At 43.4% G+C, this 25,582-nt stretch overlaps 1 protein-coding gene across 1 annotated transcript; it reads right to left on the reverse strand.

Moving 5' to 3' along the window:
* Positions 1 to 1,987: 1,987 nt before the first annotated feature.
* LOC117965082 (DC-STAMP domain-containing protein 2-like) lies at positions 1,988 to 21,668 on the reverse strand. The gene is made up of 16 exons (XM_059007774.1): positions 21,417 to 21,668; positions 20,686 to 21,080; positions 18,957 to 19,127; positions 18,642 to 18,743; positions 17,869 to 18,063; positions 15,995 to 16,060; positions 15,224 to 15,437; positions 13,460 to 13,617; positions 12,404 to 12,568; positions 10,760 to 10,927; positions 10,437 to 10,537; positions 9,631 to 9,761; positions 8,660 to 8,787; positions 7,742 to 7,835; positions 6,554 to 6,811; positions 1,988 to 2,563 (listed from the first exon to the last, which is right to left on the reverse strand). Exons 2-16 carry the CDS (start codon positions 21,068 to 21,070, stop codon positions 2,077 to 2,079), a joined length of 2,823 nt encoding a protein of 940 aa, XP_058863757.1. The 5' UTR covers positions 21,071 to 21,080; positions 21,417 to 21,668; the 3' UTR covers positions 1,988 to 2,076.
* Between the last annotated feature and the right edge of the window lie 3,914 nt (positions 21,669 to 25,582).

The following is a 25,582-nucleotide window of genomic DNA, read 5'->3' on the forward strand; positions in this document are numbered from 1 at the left end:
CTGTAAGCGAGACACCACACTTTTAGGAATACCAGAAAACAGAGCATTACAATAATCTATTTGGGATGAAACACAGGCATGCATTAGCTTTTCAGAGTCTGGTACAGGGAGAATGGGTCTAAGTTTGGCTATATTCCTCAAATGATAATTAAAGATACTTTAATATTTTTCTTTTTTATATGAGACTCAATTGATTCATTTGGATCAAAAGTGACCCCCAAATTCCTCATTTCCGGTTTTAGATTTGATGAAAAACTACTCACCCCTAACTCATGTAAGTCAATATTTTATATGTGGTTCTGACAGCCCACAAGCATAACCTCTGTTTTGTCTGAATTCAACAGTAAACATTTTGAGACATCCAGCATTTTATATCAGCAAGGCAGCAACTAATAGCGCCCCTAGAGGGGTTGCCTGGATTTACAGACGTAGCAATGGAAGCTAACTCCATGTCTGCGAATAATGTCACCCAATGGTAACATACATAAAGAAAACAACAAGGATCCTAAAATAGAACCCTGAGGAGCACTGCAGATAACTTCCGATAATATTTATTCTCCCCAATGGAGACATACTGGAATCTATTGGAAAGATATGACCTAAACCATGATAGAACATCACCTGAGAGACCTACCAAGCTTCCAAGACGATTCAATAAAACAGAGTGGTCAACAGTATCAGATGCAGAACTTAGATCAAGGAGAATTTAAAATCAACAGATCATTTAATACTCTAACAAGGGCTGTCTCGGTGCTATGTGCAGCTCGAAATCCAGACTGGAATTCTGGAGGCAGTGTTTTGAACTGTAAGCGAGACACCACAAGTTTAGATAAGAAACATTGTACTTTGTTTATAACAATCCATTCAATAACCTTTTCTAAAAATGGCACATTGGAAATAAGCCTAAATTTATTGAGGTCTTTAGGGTCTAAGTTTGGTTTTTTAAGTAATGGTTATTACCGCTGCCTTGAGTGCTAAATGAACTATGCCAGAGCCAAGTGATTCATTTATAATTTAGTTTATGTGTGTATTGAGAACTTCTATTAATAATTTAGAAGGGATGGAATCAAGACAGCATGTGGTGGGTCTCACATGCAGAACTAGCTCTGTCAGGTCCTCAGGAAATCATTGAAAAAGACTCCATCATAGCCTTGACCGGTCTAGATGAACTGGTTAAGCAAGGTTCATCCATAATAGGAGTCTTTAGGATTTTATTTCTAATATCTAGAATTTTATTTTGAAAAAACATTAACTATGTTTTTTATATCAATAGCGGAAGGAGTCAGTGTCGGGAATGAGATGAAACGGTCTGGAACCGCCTTTTAATTAATAAAATACTAATGGCATTAAAATCGGTCCTCTCTTAATGGCCTCAATCCACTGTAATCTCCTGGTCTCGTCCATGATCTTATTATTTTATCTATAAAATGAATGAGAACTTGGATGCAGGCCTCTTCTTAATAGTAGAGGTATTGTTATGAGCAGTCTCTTGAATCTAGCAAAAGTATAACTTCATGCAATGGATTTAGGAATATGCTTCCAGTCGAGTTTCTTATTAATTAAAGTAACTCCGGCTGGAGAGTAGGGCCCCTCGAATCCTTATCTATAAGTTGTCAAGGACTGCTGTAGACAGGGATTTTTTTTAGCTAGAGAGAAGCCAAGTTTGTTAAACACACTTATAAATGAAAAGAAACAAGCTTATTAAGAACACACTGAAAAGCATTTGTTTACTGTTAAGAAGGAAATATATTTTAGACCAAGGCTGGAATAATTAAACAGAGCTGGTGTTATATATTAGAAAAACATCTATGGAATTATTTTGTTGGCTACAATTACTTAAATGCAGTCTCAATAATGCAAAACAAAAATTGTTATGTTTATTAGGTTTTATAAATGTTTCAATAAATAAAGAAAAATTGTAAGGCTAAATACATCTCTAGGATAATCACATGTTATATTGCATGTGTTTTTATTACTAATAGGGTGTTTAATCAAATTTGTCACGTGCACGGAGCCTTTTCAATGCAATCTTGCAGTGGCGATGACTGGAAAGCAGGGGGTGCAGTTTCATTTCAATTACTTCATAGTTGCTCTGGCCCTCTGAATGGCAGCTGCAAAGTCCTCCTGAGCTGGCGGCACAGTGGCCTCCTGGACAGGTGGGGGCACTGTTGCTGTTGGTTTCTCCTCCATGGTGGTTCTTGCTTTCATAAGGGCTGCCATGAGGTCATCTTCCGGTTCGTCTGGGGCAGCAGAGGGCGCTGTTTCTTGAAGGCCTGTCTTTGCCCTGTTCAAGGAGGCCAGGAAGTCATCCCCGGGTGGTGTTTCCTCCGGTGTAGCTGGGGGCTCCTCTCCGACGGGCTCCTCCGGGGCGTTTTCGCTGCCTTTCGTTTTCCTGCCTCTCTCCTCGGCTTGGCTGTCGCTGCTGTCCTCAGAGGAGTCGCTCAGCTCTCGACGGCTCATCTGCACTCTCTGCTTGCGCTTCTCCAGGAAGGCCTCGGGGTCGTCTTCGCTGGACGGAGTGTGCTCCCACCCCGACTCGTCCTGGTAATTGAAGTCCAGGTCACTGGAGAGAGAAGCAGCAGGGTTACATAAGAACATAAGAACATAAGAAAGGTTACAAACGAGAGGAGGCCACCTTACTCGTTTGGCTGTTAGTAGCTTATTGATCCCAGAATCTCATCAAGCAGCTTCTTGAAGGATCCCAGGGTGTCAGCTTCCACAACATTACTGGGAAGTTGGTTCCAGACCCTCACAATTCTCTGTGTAAAAAAGTGCCTCCTATTTTCTGCACTGTCCATAGGGATGCCACCTTTTCCACAGACTAAACCCAGACATATTTCTCAGTCAGCCTTGGTCTATCAAAACTGCAGTATTATGCAATCCAGTAACACAATAACACCAGATCTCCGTACAAATCAATAATCATGCAGTATATACAGTATTGTGCTCTTGATATTTCTAGCAATCAGACTTGCAATCAAACTTGGTAACGATTTCTATTCAGTTACACTATGTAACACAATTTTTGTTCCTGGGTAGTAAGTGTTATTTCCTAATTGCTTATGCCTCAAAAGTATAGAAAATGGCTATTATTCCCCACAAACTTTGCTTTTGTGACCAGGACAGTGATATTTTGAAATGTACCTATTTCCAATGAGAAAACGGGCGAATTTGTGTCTTTTCGTTCACATAAAGTCAGAAAAAAACAACATATGAATCCAAATTAACATGTATTTATACTAAAGTAATACAAAAATGACTACAAAAGATTTAGAAGTGAGTAGTTTTTCGAGATTTACGATTATACTGTAAATCACTTTCACGAATCAGCCCCCAAATGTAGTCTCCCATCATGTTCTCGTTATACTGTCCTTGGTAGCGGCGTTCAAAGTCCAGTATATCCTGGTGGAAGCGCTCGCCTTGCTCCTCCGAGTACGCTCCCATGTTCTCCTTGAATTTATCAAAATGAGCATCAAGGACATGGACTTTGAGGGACATCCTACAGCCCATTGTGCCATAGTTCTTCACCAGAGTCTCAACCAGCTCCACATAGTTTTCGGCCTTGTGATTGCCCAGGAAGCCCCGAACCACTGCGACAAAGCTGTTCCAAGCCGCTTTCTCCTTACTAGTGAGCTTCTTGGGGAATTCATTGCACTCCAGGATCTTCTTTATCTGTGGTCCGACGAAGACACCGGCTTTGACCTTTGCCTCAGACAGCTTAGGGAAGAAGTCTTGAAGGTACTTGAAGACTGCCGACTCCTTATCTAGAGCTCTGACAAATTGTTTCATAAGGCCCAATTTGATGTGCAGTGGAGGCATCAGCACCTTCCGGGGGTCCACCAGTGGCTCCCACTTGACGTTGTTCCTCCCCACAGAAAACTCGGTCCACTTTGGCCGGCCCCGCCTGTGGTAGTGCGCCTTGGTGTCCCTGCTGTCCCAAAGGCAAAGATAGCAGGGAAACTTGGTAAAACCGCCTTGGAGACCCATCAGGAATGCCACCATTTTAAAGTCTCCTATGACCTTGATGCCATCTCAGAAAAATGCAGATATGTATCCACTTAGGCAGCTGGAACTAAACTGAACTGGTGGGCTTAAGGCCCCTGTATTTATACTACTATTTATATTACTGGAAAGTTCTAGAAAGTTCTAGAAGTTACTCCAAGTTTACTCAGCACTGAATCTATCTGGAATGTTCTGGAAAATAGGTAAATTTCAAAATATCACTGTCCTGATCACAAAAGCAAAGTTTGTGGGAAATAATAGCCATTTTCAATACTTTTGAGGCATAAGCAATTAGGAAATAACACTTACTACCCAGGAACCAAAAAAAAAAATAAAAATTGTTACTCGGTGTTATCAGTAGCCTAAAATTACACGCACATGAAGATGAATGCAGTTTGCTTACTGTACACTTAAGTGGGTTGGTGATTCCCAATCCTTACATAAAATATCACAGAACCATCATATAACATATATTTATATTCATCTACCTGTAATATTAGGCTACTTGAAAACTGAACAGAAATTATGCACATACCTTACATATTGTTAATACTGTGCTCATTTTGGCACAGCAGAGTCCTTAGCACAGTCTCTTAGCTTAACCGTTTAGCTGAAGATGATTTTACAGGAACTAAAAAATCTACAGATTCGAGTTACTGACGCTTTGTAGAACAAAGTTGTTTTTTTTTTATCCCCATACAAAATTTTGATACTTCTCTATACCAAATATGTCCGATACATTGCTTTACGAAAGATGTTAAACGTTTATATACAAAGAGAGAAATACTGTATATAATTCATATAAGAGCTGTATTTTGAAACAAAAATTATATATATTTTTAGTACTAGATCAGTACTAAACAGAACATTTCTAATAAGGTAGTGAACACTGTTTAAGCAACTAATGTCTGTCAAAGAAAATATTAAAAGGAAGGTTGGTGTTTCTTATGCGTTTCACTTAAAACCGGACATTAGGGCATCCGGGCTTGTTAATTCCTGCCACCCGGACACAGATGCCAATTCCCGGACTGTGTGGGTCAAAACCGGACAGGTGGTAACCTTAACTGTGCAGCAGTCAGCTACATTCAGGCTTCAGTAAGGTGCTGTACAATGCATTCTGGCTACTGCCTTCTTCAATGAGAATACTTTACTACACATACCCTATGCCATCTGCTCTTCTAAACCAGCACACTAGCCTAACAGCACTTGAGTGGTGATTTAGTGTGCTTTCTCGATGACAACCCTTTAGGACTCTCGTTGTTTAGATTCATAGCTCTCAAGCATGCTTCTCAGTTCAGCTGGTACACCAGTATAACCATGAACCAGCCCCCTGCAGCACTCACATTGGGTTATAGGGACTGGCTGCAGCCCACGTTTCATACTGGAATGATGCAGATATGACGTCAGCAGTGCCCCTTATTCTCAGTGTTTACAGATTTGTAAAGATTGTTTTTTCTTTACAGAAGCTACAGATCGGTATTTAGTCATTTTCAGTCAGATACAGGTAGTGGACAAAAAAATGGAAACACCTGGGTAAATGAGGTACACCAAGTATATTGAAAGCAAGGGCTTCCACACAGGTGTGGCTCATGCGTTAACATCCCAGCATGCTTAGGGTCATGTATAAAAATGCTGGACAGGCCTGGTTTCCTATAATTATGGCTAGCATGGCTGCAAGAGGAGACCTCAGTGACTTTGAAAGAGGTGTGATTGTTGGGGCGCGTTTGGCAGGAGCTTCAGTGACCAAGACAGCTCAACTTGCTGATGTTTCACGAGCAACGGTGTCTAAGGTGATGTCGCCATGGAACTCCGAGGGAAAGACATCATCAGCAAAGGGCAACAGTGGGCGGAAGCGCATACTCCAGGATCGTGATATCAGTGCATTAATTCGAAGTGCAAGGCAAAACAGGAGAGCAACTGCAGATGAATTGACTGCAAATTTCAACCTGGGGCGCGAGCAGCCAGTTTCATCAAAAACGGTCCGCCGAGAACTCCACAGAGCGGGATAGCATAGTGGCCGAACGCCCTATTAAGTGACTTTACATTGGTGTTTCCATTTTTTTGTCCACTCAAGCATGTGATCATGATTCACAGCAAGACAAGCCGTGACTTTACGACCGATATATGGATTTGTGTAAATAAAACATTTTAGTGCAACGTTGCTGCATCCTGTGTTGTCCGTATCGCAGCAATTCCCCAAAGTTTAGATTTTCCTTATTATTCACACATCATAGGTAAATAAAAGAGGGAATTACTTTTTTCAGCTTTCACTCTTGAACGCTTGCAAGGACAAAGAGATTTTTTCTTCTGCCCATCGCAGTGCATCCAGTTCATGCTCCCTCTGCAACAATGCTGCTGATTGAAATGAATGACGTGTTGTGAGAACAGAAAACCAGCATTGTAGCGGGAGGGAGTGTGATCTGGATACACTGCGATCCTTAGAAGACATTTCTCCTGGCAAACGCTCTTAAGTGTTGAGAAGTGTACTGGCCAGTTGACTTACAGTGTGATTGAAATTGTTTAAATAGCTGGCAATATATTTCAGCTGTACCTGTTGGAGTCACTGCTCTGGCTGCTGATGTTGCTGCTGGTGTCGCTCTCGCTCCTCTCCTCACCCTGCGTGGTGGCTGTTCTCTTGCGCAGCTCCTTGGGCAGGCTCTGCCCTCCCTTGTCCACCTTCTTCCGCAGAGCCTCCTTGATCCGCCTCTTCAGCAGCTTCCTCAGCTCTCTCTTCTTCTCCAGCTCCATGTTCTTCATCGCCTTCATAGCTGATATCCACAGCTTCACCTTCTCCTCGTCACTCGAGTCCCTGCACGCATTGGAATAACCCTTGTTAGATACTTTATCAAATAGAATGCTTTATTGGCATGCTAGAAAGAGACACGAGTCCTGGGTTACAGAACTGCCTTGGTTTATGTATTGTGGCAGGGAAGACAAGCCTTGCACATAATTAGAGGGGGCAGGACAAAGCCCTGCTTGTAAATGTATTGTAAATAATGTATTTTTTGTTTAGAAGCTCTGCCAGACAGCTCGTGCAAATGCATGGTCGGTAGCCTGTGCAGAAGGTGACCATCTCCAGATAATCGATTCATTTATTGCTAATCTGGAGATGGTCACTGAGAAATGAAAATAAAAACGAAACTGAAAGAAAGCAATTGCTTCGTGTGCAGGAAGCACGGTATTTGTTTGGTGTCGGTTTGTGTTCATGATTTTGTCTTAGTTTGAACATTTATTTTTGCTCTGTGAGCAGTGTTTTTGTACAACCTTTTTATTTATTTTTCTTTGCAATAAAAAACGGCGCACAAGAGCGCTTTTCACCCGTAGTACCTGTCTGAGTGTTTCTCTGTGAGCTTTCTGGTCTGGGAACGTCATCACTACTACCCTGTCACAGGTATATATGACCAAGTGCCAGTGATCCGGACACTGCTAAAGCTTCTGAACTCATTACACTTCAATCGCATCACAAAGTCTCACCTGTGAGTCTAGGATTACTGTTAGGAGTTGTTCATGCAGCTATAAGGGTGGAAAATGATTTAATAGCAAACTCCTGGCTCCTGATCATTTCAATAATTAGTAGTTCTGAAACCCAGGAGTGTGTGTTTCTGTCCATTCAGACAACCTTTCCCTTAGTCCCTTAGACACTCTGCTGCGGCCAACTTCAAGGCTGCATCTTCTTCTTTACTGGGCACTAGCACTCAATGAGGTTATGCTACAGTGTTCCTATAACAGGGTAACTCACAGCTCTTCCTCGTTGTCATCCTCAAAGGTCAAAGGGCTCATGCAGATGGTGCAGACGTTGTTGAGCTTCTTAAAGCACTGGGTGCAGTACAGACCTGGGCAGGGGGGCACACAGATACACAGTCAGGGCAGGCTGGGACACTGGAGAAGACATTCACTTTCACTGTGATAACACAACAAGGTACAGTTCTGATACACAAACGTCACAAAGGCTCCCATTGACAGCACAGTCTGCCCTCATACCACACCCAATGGCATCACAATAGTATGTGGAGAACTGCAGTAATTGTGTTGCTCTTATTGAAATGATTCAAATAGTGTGGTCTTTGCTGTGGTACATTCGCCTGTGTTTAGTAGCTGCCCTTCAGGTCTAGTTTTTTTGCCACAGACATATGCAATGTAGGCTAGATCAGCCAAAGTGTCTTTGTATTAGTAAGCACCATCGCCATCTAGTGTATTACCAGAAAAACTAAAGGAAACTTGATCCAAAGTTGCCGATCACTAGATGGCGCTGTCTCTTCTAGATCTATAGAAGACTATTAGAACTGCTTACCAAAATAAAGAAAACACAGTACTGGAGTAAGACGCATTCAATGACTGAACATCAGAACAAGGGAAGGATATTGTTTATAATATACAACAGAGCCTGACAGTGATGTGACTCAGCCATCTGAAATGTCTTTATATCAGAAAGTTTGTATCAGATGAACATGAGATTAGCTGTTTAATTATTTGTATGTAACACTATATTATAACAATCTATAGTATAGGGTGCTGTGGAAGATACACACTGATTTCCACCCTCTCAAGGAACCCCACTTGTGGCTAAGACCTCTTGTGGAGTGGAGGTCACCTTGTATCACATATATGATACTGTGTGTATGATATATGGAACCAGTTCTGATCTGTAGCGCAATACCTTTGCATCCTGGAGTGATGCAGGTCACGAACACAGACGTGTACTTGCCCTCTGCAACCTTCCCACAAGCCATGCAGTAACTCTGATACACTCCCATGAACTGAACCAGCCTGCCACACCCCGGGAACCTGCAAAGAAACACACACACACTCACACTGTATCATACTGCCCTAGACTAAACACACACACACACACACACACACTCACACTGTATCATACTGCCCTAGACTAAACACACACACACACACACACACTCACACTGTATCATACTGCCCTAGACTAAACACACACACACACACACACAGTATCATACTGCCCTAGACTAAACACACACCGTATCATACTGCCCTAGACTAAACACACACACACACACACCGTATCATACTGCCCTAGACTAAACACACACACACACACACACAGTATCATACTGCCCTAGACTAAACACACACACACTCACAGTATCATATTGCCCTTGACTAAACACACACACACACTCTTTCCAGTACAAGAAGGGGACATTTCACGTGTCTGTTAATTTTACATTTATTCATGTTTTTATTTTGTTTCATAATTCACTGATGGTGAAAATAAAATGTCTATAAAGTGGGACATAAAAAAACTAAATATTCTACAATTTAGCATTCACGGTTTTCAGGTTTTCACGGTTTTACATTTCAATATGTAGGAACATCTGTGGCACAATAAGGCTAGAGAAAATGATCGATTTTGATTGTGAAAACACTTTTTCTGCTTTAATAAATATTATGTTTAATCGAGTCTTGAAATACTGATTTTTAGACTGAACTCTGTTAAATAAGCCATGTTTTACCGTGCAAAGCATACAGCCCAAGCTTTGTCTATACACAAGGATCCCGCTTCATGTGTATTAGAAGCTTCGGTTTGAACTCCTCTATAGGGATCATTAGCCCGGCTTTCCGATGCATAGCTCTGTATCAGTGCAGCTCTCTTACTTTGCCCCCAGAACCATGAGCATGCTGGTGTGCCCCTCGTCCGCCGTGTTCTTCTTGATCGTTTGCATCAGAGCTGTTACGAGAGAGGTGCGCTTGGACAGGATCTGATTGTACAGGAAGCAGATCCGCTCCTAGAGGAGATACAGAGGGCTGTCAGGCACATTCCTCACTGCCGCTGTGAATACAAAACTGCATCAGGGTTAGGAAGCAAGTCACTAACATACACTCCCCATCACCACCACTGTGAATACAAAACTGCACCAGGGTTAGGAAGCAAGTCACTAACATCCACTCCCCATCACCACCACTGTGAATACAAAACTGCACCAGGGTTAGGAAGCAAGTCACTAACATCCACTCCCCCTCACCATGGCTGTGAATGCAAAATCAGAGCAGGGTGATGAGAAAGTTGATGACTATGACATGTCAGCTGTACATAATAGTATAGAGTAAGAAATGAAAATGTTTAATTACAACATGATAAGTGATTTAACTTACAGATGGACAGAAATACAGACAGACAGACACACCCTATATATGCAGAATCTGATACGTTCAATAATCTAAAGAATGTTAACAGCAAGTTTCATGACAATTGGATAAGCGGTTCCCCAGATATATGGAAAAATTGTGGAGTGTGGAGACAGTTTCGCAAATTGCTAGAGAACTGCTTGCCCAATTCTGATCAAACTTTATTTTCCTGGATTGTTCCACTAATTATAACAAAAGGGGGGGTACTCCAATCTACTCCAAGACACTGAAGTTGTTGTAGCTGTTGAAGGTGGCGTGCCTCTGGCGGTGCTTACCCGCTCTCTCGATGGGTAATAACTGGCACACACGAACCTCCGCAGTCGGGTCACATAATTCCCAGCGACGACAATGAAAAAAGACATTCCGTACAGCCCCCCTGGAAAGAACAGAGACTCCCATCAACATGGCGTACAACCCCCTCTGGAAAGAACAGAGACTCCAATCAACAGGGTGTACAGCCCCCTGGAAAAAGCATAGCCTGGTCAGAGCTTGACGTTTACCAGACACGACTGCCGGTGTATGATGAGGTAGCCCATGTAGTCTGCAGTGTATCACTCTGTCCTGAGTATATGAGGTGCAGTGAATGCAGTAACAGTACCTATGATGAGGTAGCCCATGTAGTCTGGCTCGGCTGGGTTCATCTGGCACTTCTTGCTCAAGACGCTGATGTTCGCTTGCTGCAGGACGTCGAAGGACGCTACAATGTCTTTGTAGATATCGGCTGCATATCCAGACCCGTTAATATCAATTGCAATCTGAACTGGGGCTGCAAACAACAAGACAGGAAGAGGACTGCAATCCCAGCATCGTATCACCCTGCGTGCTTGTAGATACCAAGCTCCTTTTCAGCACTGCTTTGTCAGGCTCGTAAAGTAATGTAATGAATCACTCTGCTTTTACAAATACTGTAATGAATCAATTAGGCTTATGTATATATATACTTGTATTGTATTCACTTGTATGCTGTATCACTCGACTTGGTACTATAAACTGATGTGATCCATGCTCTGAGGATCTCTGAAAAAGCTGCTTGCTGTTTGGTCGTATTCAGAAGTTTCTGCCTTTGAAGACAGCGCTTATTTTGACGTTATATCCTACAATTACACTTCGATATAGTGGAAGGTAAGAACCATTTGAGTGTATATCTCATTTATATTGATGCATTGCTATAAGGTATAGGAGAGTGATATATTGGAGAGTGATATATTGGAGAGTGATATATTGGAGAGTGATATATTGTATGTTTTAGGATTTAGCGGTGGGCGTTTTAGCTTTTTGCATGGCTAGCCTGAAGGCTAAGCATATGATAACCATACCTGTATTGATGTATTGAAGTATTAATGCTGTTAAACCTGTAAAGGCACTGGAAACGCCCAGCTTGCCTATTAGCAGGGATCCAAAGTGGCCTGCAACCACTCGATCCATTATTAAGCATTTAATAAACCGAAGGAGTACAAATACTGCTCTGATTCGTTCAAACTTCTAATCAAATTAGAGTCTGTGTGATTTTCTTATTTAAAAGTTGTCTGGATGCGTTGCAAGCCCAGTGCATGAACAATCCACTACAGGAGTCCAAAACATCTCTCTGTCCTCCTTGAACGCCTCTCCTGAGTTTAAGAGTGTGCTCAGAGCAATAAAAGAAGTAGGTAGAATCTGACAGTGGTGAAGTCTGATGTATAATAAACTGGTTTCATGGTGTTCCAATGAAGACCTCAGAGATCTAACAGAGTGATTTATTGTGCTATTTTGTGTAACCCTGAAAAATAAATGTTGAAAAGGAGCAAGCCAATATTATTATTTATTTCTTAGCAGACACCCTTATCCAGGGCGACTTACAATTGTTACAAGATATCACATTATACAGATATCACATTATTTTACATACAATTACCCATTTATACAATTGGGTTTTTACTGGAGCAATCTAGGTAAAGTACCTTGCTCAAGGGTACAGCAGCAGTGTCCCCCACCTGGGATTGAACCCACGACCCTCCGGTCAAGAGTCCAGAGCCCTAACCACTACTCCACACTGCTGCCCAATAGACTCCACACAGCAAAATAATTCCATAATCCTTGCCTGTTTTATAGTCTCAGATGTGCAGTAACACATGTTATAGCAAACAACATTAATACGTAATACGTATTAGATACTGTGCATATAATGTATATGAAGAGTATTATATTCTTAAATAAGGACAGTAAAAGAAGGAGCAGCGCCCCCTGCTGGAGAGGACAGGCTTACCGCGGGCTATTATCTCCCCCTGCAGGTAGTAGCGCACCATGTCGAAGATCCAGAAGATGATGTAATCGATCACCACCACCAGAGAGCAGATCAGCATGTGACGAAACACATTGGTGATGTTCCAGATGTAGGTGCGCCTCTCCCTGCCTGTCATGTACAGGGAACCTGACACACACAGATACACAGAGAGAGAGAGAGAGAGAGAGAGTTACCCACACACACACACACACACACACACACACAGAGAGGGAGAGAGAGAGAGAGAAAGAGAGAGTGACCCCCCCCCCCCCCCCCCCCCCCACACACACAGACAAACACACACAGAGAAACAGCGTGACCCCACACACAAAGATACACACACACACAGATACACAGGGAGAGGGAGGGACCCACACACACACAGATGCACAGAGAGAAAGAGAGTGACCCAACACACACACACAAATACTCACACACAGAGACACACACAGAGATACAGAGAGAGAGACCCCCAGCACCACACACACACAGATGCACACACACAGACAAACACAGAGATACACACACACAGATACAGAGAGAGAGACACACACCCAGACAGACAGACATACATAGAGAGAGACCCCCATAACACACACACAGATGTACACATACACACACAGAAAAACACAGAGATACACACACACACATACAGATACAGAGAGAGACACACACAGGCACAGAAAACAAAGTTAATTACACAAGATTCCTTCATTTTGTTCCTTCTAACCCCTACCTTCTCTCCCCTCTTCTTAAATCCTCCCCACTCTCCCTCTCTGTACAACCACCTTTCTCCTCTCCCCACTCGCCTTCCTCCCCCTACCCTCTCCTCCCTCCCTCCAACCCTCTCTTCATTCTCCATTCCCAACTCTCCTCTCTCTGCACACTCCCTTATCCCCTCTTCCCATACACCCTTCTAAAGGTTCCCCATAGTAAAAGCACAGCAGAGTGTAATGAAACACAGTGAAAGCACAGAAAATCATAGGGAAGCTTAAATGATTAACATATCCTGCCCCCTGTCCCCTCCCCCTTGCTTACAGGGCCGCACGTATTTCAGAGCTTCGTCCTGGCTCAGTGGGAGCACGGTGCTCTTGTCATGCTGCGCTCTCATGATGTCCATCTCCACAAACTCATTGGTGATATAGTTATTGTCATAGTCATCCTGGAACAGGTACTTCTTCCTGTACAGCACAGCCCTGCACACAGACACACACAGACATACAGGCACACACAAACACACACACAGACAGACATACAGGCACACACAAACACACAGACATACAGGCACACACACACAAACAAACACACACACAGACAGACATACAGGCACACACAAACACACAGACATACAGGCACACACACACAAACACACACACAGACAGACATACAGGCACACACAAACACACAGACATACACAAACACACACACAGACAGACAGGCACACACAGGCACACACACAGACACACACAGACAGACACAGACATACAGACACACACAGACAGTAATTAAGTAATTGTAACTAACCTAATGATTCCATAAACCTCAGCCATTTCCACTTCCATTAGCTCCATAGGACTCTAATGTGCAGTTTTAATGTGATATTATATCACACATGTATTCTCATCTGGTCCGGCTGCAGGTTCAACGAAGCTCTCAGTTTCCATGCCTTATTCTTGGGTTATCTCTTTACACTCCCTGGGTCATTTCACCCCAGCTGGGTCATGTTACCTGCTGAAGCCTGTCAGTCAATAGGGGAAGCAGCTGATTGGTTACTGACAGGAAAGAAGCCAGTGAAGGGGTGGGGACAATTTCTCTCTCCAGGTGAAATGACCCAGGAAGTGCAAGACAGTCAAAAAGCTTGGCTTTTGTGTTTCTTTCAAAACTGCACCTATTCAAGTGTGGAGTCGGAAAAACACAAATCTAAAACCTGTTACGACGGAAGACAGAAATCCTTACCGACTACGAGTCAAGGGACTGTAGACTTTAGAGAAAGAAAAACAACAAGATAATGTAGTGGGATGCCTTTTGAAGAGCACGATTAAAACATCAGTAAAAATAGTAGCCTTTTCTTCACATCGTAAAAGTGCCCATTTTACAGCTGACCTTTGAAGAGAGACCACCTCTTGTTATTATTATTTATTTCTTAGCAGACGCCCTTATCCAGGGCGATTTAAAATTATTATAAGATACCACATTATTTTGTACATATAATTACCCATTTATACAGTTGGGTTTTTACTGGAGCAATCTAGGTAAAATACCTTACAGCAGCAGTGTCCCCCCACCTGGGATTGAACCCACAACCCTCTGGTCAAGAGTCCAGAGCCCTAACCACTACTCCACACTGCTGCTCTTACAAGCAGCCACTTAACACTGAAAACACATCGGTCACAGGAGAAGCAGTGATCGGTACTTGAGCCACTGCGTCTCGCTTCTGGGAGTTCTTTTAAAGAAAATAAACAGCCAACACTGAGAATGTTGTTTCTTTTTTCTGGAGAAATATAAAACAATGTGCTCAGAAAAAGTTTTAAATCCATTCTGAATTCTTTTTCCTACAAGGACTCCAAGAAGCAACTCACTTGTGTAATGCGATCTTTCAAGAGTGCACGTTTTATTGATGACAAATGCTATGGAAAGAATACCGTTAAAAATCAAATCCGTATTTAACATGATGTGTGCCTCTTTCAAATAGAAGATGTGAGACCCCAGAGATGCTGGGATGCAGATGAGGCTGATGGGATCATTGTGCTCCTGTGTGCAGTGACCCAGGTGCAGCGTAACATGTGTTCAGCACTGACTCACTGCAGGTACATGTAGAACATGAGGAAGAGCGTGGCGTAGCCGAAGATACCGATGAACTCCTGGAACTTGTCCAGCTCCACAGACACCTCCTCCATGATGTCCGCGGCCACCTGGAAGATGGACTTGCTCTTGTTGAAGTGCATGGAGAAGTGGGAGCTGCTGGAGATGTTGAACTCAAACTCATCCTTCATCTTCTCGAAGGCTGCCATCACGGCTGAGCAGAGGAAACAGCACAGAGGCGTTCACAACGGTACCAGGATCACTTTACCATCTGAGCTCTACTTCATAATACAAATCGAGATGAAGAAACATGACATACTGTAATGGGGCACAGTAACAAACAAGCTATTGGTGAGTTTATCGTCTCTCAGACAGAAATACCGTATACCACAGATTTTCATGATGCATCTTATTTATTCCACAAATAAATTCCACAGGTGAGCTGAGTGTAGAGAAGAGCATTCTTCACACACAGGTGAGCTGAGTGTACAGAAGTGCATTCTTGTCTGGAGAATCCTATGTGCCAGGACTGAACAGCCTTCCTCACTCCATTCAAATACGACAGAGTGACGTTTCAGCTCTGCTAGTCTCACTCTGTATATATAGAGAGAGAAAGTGGGGAGGCTGGCAGAGTTGAAAAGTTACAGTGAAGGCTGTTTAAAAGAGATTGTTTTCTTTGCTAAGCTCTGATAAGAAACATCCCTTTAACAATGCAGCTGGATGCCGTCTCTGGTAATATCTGAGGGGTGATCCCCTGTCCCTCCTACTCACGGTTCGAAGTCTTCTCCCTGATTCGTCCCATGATATAGGTAGGAATGATACAGAACAGCTGGATGACTGCAGGCAAAGGAAACAAGAGGGATACTCTTACACAAGAGCTGTCTGCTAATGACAACTTGAAGTGTGTGTGATATCGAAATGATCTTAACTAATGTTCTTCTGTATATCAGTTTCAGTCTCCACACCCGTGGCCTCAATAGAGCTCTCAGAACCATGTCTAATCTGCTGGCACACCAGAGTGTCACCATTAACCTGTCCTCCTGCAACACTCTGCCCTCTAGTGGATGTAAGAACTACATTAGTAATACCACACAGAACAAATGTGCTAAATCTTACTAGCAGAAAAGTATTGCAGGGGGACAGGTTAATGGGTACACGCTGGTGTACTTCGAGATAGACATGTTTCTATTAAGGCCACCAGCATGCTTTAAACAAAGTCACCACGATGTGATGAACGAGGCAGAACATTATACAAAGAGAATCTAAAGAAGGTTTCAATGACAGATGCTTCGACTACAGGCCTTTTTCAGTGTCTTCAAAGCAGAAATTCGTTTTGATTCCTATACAGTACTTATATCTAGGGCTTCTGATTTTCGTTTTTAACCGATAAAGAATTATACAACACCCCTGATACAAAAAATCTGAAATCAGTTATATATAATAAACTCAATTCACGTTGACTTGACCCCTTTCCCTGTGAAACAAATAAATAAAACAAAAAAGACTTTACCACTGCAGTTGGGCAATATCCCTCCTTCCTGACTTGTATCACACATTGATTCGTTCTGAATACTTTAAACCCGCCCCAAACTACCGAGTGACAGCAAACTCCTACATTTCTATTGGAGGATTGTACCACGTGAAATTACAAGCACAAGATTTAAAGCTATATTACTATATTTACACGCTAATGGAATTTAAAACATAATTGCAAATTGTGGTAAAATGTAAAAAGATGCCTAAACACACAAAAACCCCAGAAGAATATGCTTGTGACCACAAGGATTTCATTGTGGAAGACAGCAAAGGAAAGAAGGTGCAACTGAACTGTGCAAGTGCTGCTGAGTTATTTACATATTGTGACAGAAAAAAAACAAAAGTAACTAAAAACAATTATTTCAGCAGGGACTCTTGACCGGAGGGTCATGGGTTCGTTCCCAGGTGGGGGACACTGCTGCTGTACCCTTGAGCAAGGTACTTTACCTAGATTGCTCCAGTAAAGACACAACTGTATAAATGGGTAATTGTATGTAAAAATAATATGATATCTTGTAACAATTGTAAGTCGCCCTGGATAAGGGTGTCTGCTAAGAAATAAATAATAATAATAATAATAATAATCATAATAATAATAATAATAATAATAATAATAATAATAATTTCATACAGTATATAAAAAGCAAAAGCCCCGAAATTTTTTTTTTACATATAACTCAACTAAAAATAAGCACCGAAAAATGAAATGAACAAAAACAGAAAAACGGAAACCCTACTTCTATCACTGGGTAATGCGGACCCCCATCTGATAAAGTGTGAAGGATTTCTCAGTGGTGCCACTAAGAGGAACGTGTGTGTTTTGTGCTAGACACTGGAGAGGGATTCCTTTTTAAATTACTCAGCTAGGTAGTTCATTGTCATCGATTGGTACTCAATTGTATAGAGGAGGGCGAATGGGGTGAAGGCAGCTTTTCTTGTCGTGAAATAAACGCACATTCAACAGGTTTGTTTCGGTTTCATTTAAAAAACAAGTTAAAGGGAATTGCTTGGGAATTCGGAGTATCTGCACATATCCACGCTGTTTGAAAAGGCAATGGAGTGGGTCGAGACCCCTGTGGTGTGCATTGAGAGATGAGCGATGCTCTTACTGTAGGCCAGTCCACACAGCGGTTTGAAGATGTCTACGATGTAGCAGAGGAATCCGAAGAAGGACATGACGTCCAAGCAGTCAGCGCGGGCGTCATCGAATATCTTGATGCACTTCCTGTACGGGGAGCCCAGCTGGTCGTTGCAGATCTCTCCGATATTCACGAGGAAGTGCAAGACATTCCTTAAGATACGAGCTGCAGGGAAACAAATAGGGAGTGGATCAGTAAACCCAATCTCTTCCTCAGATGCTTGCAGTGCACAGTAATATCGTTCTGGGGCTGCATGCACAGCGCTTCTCGTATTGCACGGTTTTGCAGTGTCAGTATGTCAGTAGTGGTTAAACACAGCTCTCGTTTTCTAAGCTTCATTCTCAGGATATCTGATGCACTTCCTGGGTCAGTCCACCTAAGCAGTGGTCATGTTATTGGTTGAAAGCATGTCAGTCAATAAGCAGCTGGTTGGTTGATGACAGTAAGGAAGCCAGTGAAAGGGTGGGGACAACTTCACCCTCAAGGTGACCAAGGAAGTGCAACAGTAACTGAAAGCTTGGCTTGCAAACTGTTTTCTTTAGCCAAGTGTAGTACCAGCTATTCTGTTTCAATTGTGAATGTGTTTTGAGACCTATATAACATATGCAAGTGCAGGACAGGTCAGATTTCTGGAATGATTTTGTTAACTACAATCACTTTAAATGTGTTAATAATGGAATATGCAGTTCATTACAGGAGCTCTATGTGTTGTGTGTTTGCTTTGAGTTTAGCAGACCCCTCACCAACATGCTTCACCGATGACATCAGACTCTTAAGAAACCTCCGGACCTTGTCTGCCACGACTTTAGCGTTCTTAGATATGTTCTTGATCTTATTCAGGACAGCTGGAACAAAACAAAAAGAACAGAAGCATGGAGCCCATACAGCACAGCTCTGATGCAATCCACACCAGTATGAACAGAAGCATGGAGCCCATACAGCACAGTTCTGATGCAATCCACACCAGTATGAACAGAAGCCCAAACTTAATTTGAAATAATCCCAAACTTAAGTTTCATTTTTTATAGTTTTCCCTGAATGGGAGTGATTGGACTCACGGGCCAGGGGGGTTGTGACTTTCTCCACCAGCTCCTTGGTCTGATTGAGGGCCAGCTCCACTCCACAGGACACAGCCTCGGCCGCCCGCTCGAAGTTATCCAGGATGTTCATCATGGGGCCCTGGATCGCCAGCGTGAAGGCCATGAAGAGCAGGAAGTTCTTCCCTTCCTCTGCCAGGGAGACAGATCAACAAGACAGCCACGCGGCAATAAGGGACAGCGCTAGAGGTTACAAACCACAGCAGAGTGGGATAAAGCACTCTGAAAGCACAGGAAAGCATGGCCAAGCACTGTAAAGCACAGAGAGGTGTGGTAAAGCATAGGGAAGCATTGTAAAGCACAGAGAGGTATGGTAAAGCATAGGGAAGCATTGTAAAGCACAGAGAGGTCTGGTAAAGCATAGGGAAGCATTGTAAAGCACAGAGAGGTCTGGTAAAGCATAGGGAAGCATTGTAAAGCACAGAGAGGTCTGGTAAAGCATAGGGAAGCATTCTAAAGCACAGAGAGGTCTGGTAAAGCATAGGGAAGCATTGTAAAGCACAGAGAGGTCTGGTAAAGCATAGGGAAGCATTGTAAAGCACAGAGAGGTCTGGTAAAGCATAGGGAAGCATTGTAAAGCACAGAGAGGTCTGGTAAAGCATAGGGAAGCATTGTAAAGCACAGAGAGGTCTGGTAAAGCATAGGGAAGCACTGTAAAGCACAGAGAGGTCTGGTAAAGCATAGGGAAGCATTGTAAAGCACAGAGAGGTCTGGTAAAGCATAGGGAAGCATTGTAAAGCACAGAGAGGTCTGGTAAAGCATAGGGAAGCATTGTAAAGCACAGAGAGGTCTGGTAAAGCATAGGGAAGCATTGTAAAGCACAGAGAGGTCTGGTAAAGCATAGGGAAGCACTGTAAAGCACAGAGAGGTCTGGTAAAGCATAGGGAAGCATTGTAAAGCACAGAGAGGTCTGGTAAAGCATAGGGAAGCATTGTAAAGCACAGAGAGGTCTGGTAAAGCATAGGGAAGCATTGTAAAGCACAGAGAGGTCTGGTAAAGCATAGGGAAGCATTGTAAAGCACAGAGAGGTGTGGTAAAGCATAGGGAAGCATTGTAAAGCACAGAGAGGTGTGGTAAAGCATAGGGAAGCATTGTAAAGCACAGAGAGGTCTGGTAAAGCATAGGGAAGCATTGTAAAGCACAGAGAGGTCTGATAAAGCATAGGGAAGCATTGTAAAGCACAGAGAGGTCTGATAAAGCATAGGGAAGCATTGTAAAGCACAGAGAGGTCTGGTAAAGCATAGGGAAGCATTGTAAAGCACAGAGAGGTCTGGTAAAGCATAGGGAAGCATTGTAAAGCACTGAGAGGTCTGGTAAAGCATAGGGAAGCATTGTAAAGCACAGAGAGGTCTGGTAAAGCATAGGGAAGCATTGTAAAGCACACAGAGGTCTGGTAAAGCATAGGGAAGCATTGTAAAGCACACAGAGGTGTGGTAAAGCATAGGGAAGCATTGTAAAGCGCAGAGAGGTCTGGTAAAGCATAGGGAAGCATTGTAAAGCACAGAGAGGTCTGGTAAAGCATAGGGAAGCATTGTAAAGCACAGAGAAGTATGGAAAAGAATATTAAAACTCCAGCACAGGTTCACAGCAATTTGATTCATGTAACAGTAAACACTTTTTAGTAAAGAGGCTGCTATTAAACAGACTGTTCTGAGTGAATCTAATCCAGGGACTCAGCGGCGATACTAACTGGAGCAGATCATGGGCAGCATGAGGAACACGTTGGAGCGGATACGGACGGACAAGCCCATGCCGAAGGAGCAGAAGGCGGCGATGGTGACGGTGGAAAGGAGGCTGTACCACATGCCGTAGCTGTGGACAAAGAGCACCATCCCCGCGTAGCAAGACGACAGCACCAGCCCGAAGAAAAAGCCGCCCAGGCTGCGCACAGCCTCCTTCAGCGGCGCGGGACGACGGATCTGGGGCTGGCGTTTCTGACGCTTTTTCCGGGCTCCCGCGGCGGCTCCGCTCTCCAGATCGGCCGGGCTCTTGCAGGAATCGAACTGCAGGCAGCAGCAGCACAGCGTCTTGATACAAGCCTCCTGGCTCAACTTATCCTTCAGACTGTCGCCCATCCCCGTCCTCCTTGTAGAGGGAGAGAAAGTGTTATTAAGATGCAAACCCTGTCAAATACAGCACAGCCTGCTGTGTTAATGAATAGGCTTCCCTCCTTGTCAGACATACAGATGTGGGCCTACTGTTTGAGTGCAACATGTAAGCTAAAATCCCAGAAAAACAGGGGTTGTCACAGATTTCAGTCTTAACATTTTGTCCCGGTGTTATGCCAAATAGTGTCATAGGACTACAATCACAATTGCAAATTAATTTGCGCATTCCTAGTTTATTGACTCTTGCCTACCAAAGTGTTGCATTTCAATGGTTTTGTATTGAAATATAATAATGAAAAAGTAATCAAAAGACCCGGTTTTGGCACTCCGTCTGGAGTGCAGGATGTGCCCTATAGCTTGGAGATCGCCGGTTTGAATCCAAGCTGTGCCACTGCAGACCGTAGACAGGAGTTCCAAGGGGGCGGCGCACAATTGGCCAAGCGCTGCCCGGGCGGGGTAGAGGTTAGGTCAGCTGGGGGGTCCTTGGCACACCAGCACACCAGCAACCCCTGTGGCTGGCCGGGAGCCTGCAGGCCGGCCTGTATGCAATTCAGAACTGCGTGGTCTTCCGACGCTGTAAGCTCTGGATATGGCTGCAAGGCGGGCTTGCAGAAAAAAAAGCAGACAGCTGACTCGTTTCAGAGGACGCGAGTGCTAGTCTTCATCTCTCCCGAGAGAGTTCGGGGGTTGCAGCTGTGAGCCAGGTTGAATAATAATTGGACATTCCAAAATTAGGAGATAATTGGAAACATTAATAAAAATAACTTTTAAAAAAAGTCCCAGTTTCCTGCACAGTAGTGTGTACGAAAGGCTAAACTTTTGAAGTATTGTTGATTGCTACAGCGTCAATGAACTGCATCTGGAAATCTGGTAACCCTAAAAAAAGACTCATACCAGCCATACAAAAATATCTCTAACGGAAAGTTTACTAAAAAGCAAAAAAATGTAGCAACTATACATATTTTCTGTTCATTAAACATGCATGAATGAATCAATGTGTCTAAACTGACCACTTTGCACATAACAGGGCGATTCATAATTGCGGCAACAAACTCTCTTAGCATCTCGAAAACTGTAGAGTGCGTAGAGATGCTATCACATGCAAAGCAGATGCATATGCACCGTTTGGTAGCCAGATGTCGGTTCAGTAATGTAAATATGTACACAGAATTGTAAACGATGCGAAGGGAAGCTTCTCCATACAGTTCACACAAACGGTTTTAAATTTCCTAAAAATTAAAATAATCCATGACCGAAGGCTAGGCCCCTACCGATATATCGTATCTCTTCAAAACCATAAAAGACGAATTTTGACCGCCCACTGAGCGTCCGTACAAACGCGGTTTCACTCAGAAACACTCAATATTTGTCATATAAACTAAGCTATATTATTGATGTTTTCTTTCTCAAACTCCCTACCTTTTCTGATTCTGTTGCGTCTTGCAATTCTACGACCTTGAAAAGAAACAGTAGCTTCTTTTGTTTTCACCACAGATTTGTATTTTTACTGTGAAATGCGATTTTTAAACAGCGCGTTCCCGGCACGAGGGGGGTGTATTATTTTAAACTATCTGAGATAGTTCTGAGTTCTACACCGTCTGCGCGTTTCTGATTACAGTATTATAAAACAAATCAAGCCTATCAAATCCTGCAGGTAGGACTCAGAATTCACTTGAAGGTTGGGACGTGATTTTCAGTCTTCCTCCAGTTAAGAACTAACGGCATGTTTTCAAAGAAAAATTAATACAGAACTAAAGAAAAAAATAGGTCTGATTATTTACATTTTTGCAACCTTATTTTTTTTTTTAATTAAGATAATTATTTGTAAATCTATAGAAACTGTATTTGTAGCCTAATGAACTCGAGTCTCATTTGAAAATAAACGTGTCCTGTGAGGAGAACTTTTGAAACCAGGCAACAAACACTCTGGATAGCAGCTTCAAGGTACTGCATGCGACCCCCTTCTACTAATAAAAAATGACTGTGCGACCCGCTGCCTGTGTTACTGCAGAACAGTTATTATTGATAAGTAAACATGCATTACAAGGCAATATCAACAGCACTAATATAGTAATTGCTTATTTTACAGCCAACACTATAAAACAATAATACATTTTTAAAACGGGAAACGGAGGCTTGTTCTCCGAAACGTGTTCCTGCCAGCCGTCATTTTTCGCACTGCGGATCCACAGCGAAGCCCTATAGTGCCGGAGGACAACACAGATCTGAATGGCTCCACTGCAGACCCACAGGCGCCCTATCAGCCACAGGGGTCGCTGGTGAACCGTGGATTCCCCTGCCGACCTAAGCCCTCCCTACCCCGGCGGCACAGCCGCCCCCCCCCCACCCCCCTGGGAACACCAGGTCATGGTCGGCAATGACATAGACTGGATTCGGACCTGCGATCTCCTGGCTATAGGGCGCATCCTGCACTCTACGTGGAGCACCTTTACTGGATGCGCCAGATTGAAAACTCTGGGTATTCTTGTTGCACAGAAATTCCAAAGTTAGCAGGAGGTTGTCAACAACAAAATCTGAGCTTTAGTGTCACAAGAAATGTCCATCAATGTTTCTTCTGCTGTAAGTGGCAAATTAGCACTTGCAGTCACTTCAGAAATAGTTTTTATCATATTGTAGCGTTTGGGGGAAAATGAAGGCGGCTCACACAGGATTTGCAGGTTCTTGAATTGACGATCACCGCGGGCTACAGTAACATACGATCTGTTTTGGAATTTCAAAAGCTGATTAGCAGGTAGAGAGCAAGTGAACACAATTTCATAAACAATGATGGAGACCGTCATTATAGCTGTGCGTCTATATCTGTGTCAAATAAACTCAATAGTGAAGACATACTGTCAGTTAAAAGGAAGACTGCTCAGACAGTGCTGTGTACAAACACAAAGACTGCTCAGACAGTGCTGTGTACAAACACAAAGACTGCTCAGACAGCGCTGTGTACAAACACAAAGACTGCTCAGACAGCGCTGTGTACAAACACAAAGACTGCTCAGACAGTGCTGTGTACAAACACAAAGACTGCTCAGACAGTGCTGTGTACAAACACAAAGACTGCTCAGACAGCGCTGTGTACAAACACAAAGACTGCTCAGACAGTGCTGTGTACAAACACAAAGACTGCTCAGACAGTGCTGTGTACAAACACAAAGACTGCCCAGACAGCGCTGTGTACACACACAAAGACTGCTCAGACAGTGCTGTGTACAAACACAAAGACTGCTCAGACAGCGCTGTGTACAAACACAAAGACTGCTCAGACAGTGCTGTGTACAAACACAAAGACTGCTCAGACAGTGCTGTGTACAAACACAAAGACTGCTCAGACAGCGCTGTGTACAAACACAAAGACTGCTCAGACAGCGCTGTGTACAAACACAAAGACTGCTCAGACAGCGCTGTGTACAAACACAAAGACTGCTCAGACAGTGCTGTGTACAAACACAAAGACTGCTCAGACAGCGCTGTGTACAAACACAAAGACTGCTCAGACAGCGCTGTGTACAAACACAAAGACTGCTCAGACAGTGCTGTGTACAAACACAAAGACTGCTCAGACAGCGCTGTGTACAAACACAAAGACTGCTCAGACAGCGCTGTGTACAAACACAAAGACTGCTCAGACAGCGCTGTGTACAAACACAAAGACTGCTCAGACAGCGCTGTGTACAAACACAAAGACTGCTCAGACAGCGCTGTGTACAAACACAAAGACTGCTCAGACAGCGCTGTGTACAAACACAAAGACTGCTCAGACAGCGCTGTGTACAAACACAAAGACTGCTCAGACAGCGCTGTGTACAAACACAAAGACTGCTCAGACAGTGCTGTGTACAAACACAAAGACTGCTCAGACAGTGCTGTGTACAAACACAAAGACTGCTCAGACAGTGCTGTGTACAAACACAAAGACTGCTCAGACAGCGCTGTGTACAAACACAAAGACTGCTCAGACAGCGCTGTGTACAAACACAAAGACTGCTCAGACAGCGCTGTGTACAAACACAAAGACTGCTCAGACAGCGCTGTGTACAAACACAAAGACTGCTCAGACAGCGCTGTGTACAAACACAAAGACTGCTCAGACAGCGCTGTGTACAAACACAAAGACTGCTCAGACAGTGCTGTGTACAAACACAAAGACTGCTCAGACAGTGCTGTGTACAAACACAAAGACTGCTCAGACAGTGCTGTGTACAAACACAAAGACTGCTCAGACAGTGCTGTGTACAAACACAAAGACTGCTCAGACAGCGCTGTGTACAAACACAAAGACTGCTCAGACAGCGCTGTGTACAAACACAAAGACTGCTCAGATAGTGCTGTGTACAAACACAAAGACTGCTCAGACAGTGCTGTGTACAAACACAAAGACTGCTCAGACAGTGCTGTGTACAAACACAAAGACTGCTCAGACAGCGCTGTGTACAAACACAAAGACTGCTCAGACAGTGCAGTGTACAA

The sequence above is a fragment of the Acipenser ruthenus genome, chromosome 35, assembly GCF_902713425.1.
Source record: "Acipenser ruthenus chromosome 35, fAciRut3.2 maternal haplotype, whole genome shotgun sequence".
Taxonomy (NCBI): domain Eukaryota; kingdom Metazoa; phylum Chordata; class Actinopteri; order Acipenseriformes; family Acipenseridae; genus Acipenser; species Acipenser ruthenus.

Excerpts from the sequence above, each read along its gene's own strand:
- LOC117965082 (XM_059007774.1), bottom strand. The coding sequence starts at position 21,070 with ATGGGCGACAGTCTGAAGGATAAGTTGAGCCAGGAGGCTTGTATCAAG. Across the intron at positions 15,438-15,994 it reads CAGGGAGAAGACTTCGAACC|CCGTGATGGCAGCCTTCGAG; the intron begins GTGAGTAGGAGG and ends TCCTCTGCTCAG. Across the intron at positions 13,618-15,223 it reads ATGTTCTACATGTACCTGCA|GGCTGTGCTGTACAGGAAGA; the intron begins GTGAGTCAGTGC and ends GTCTGTGTGCAG.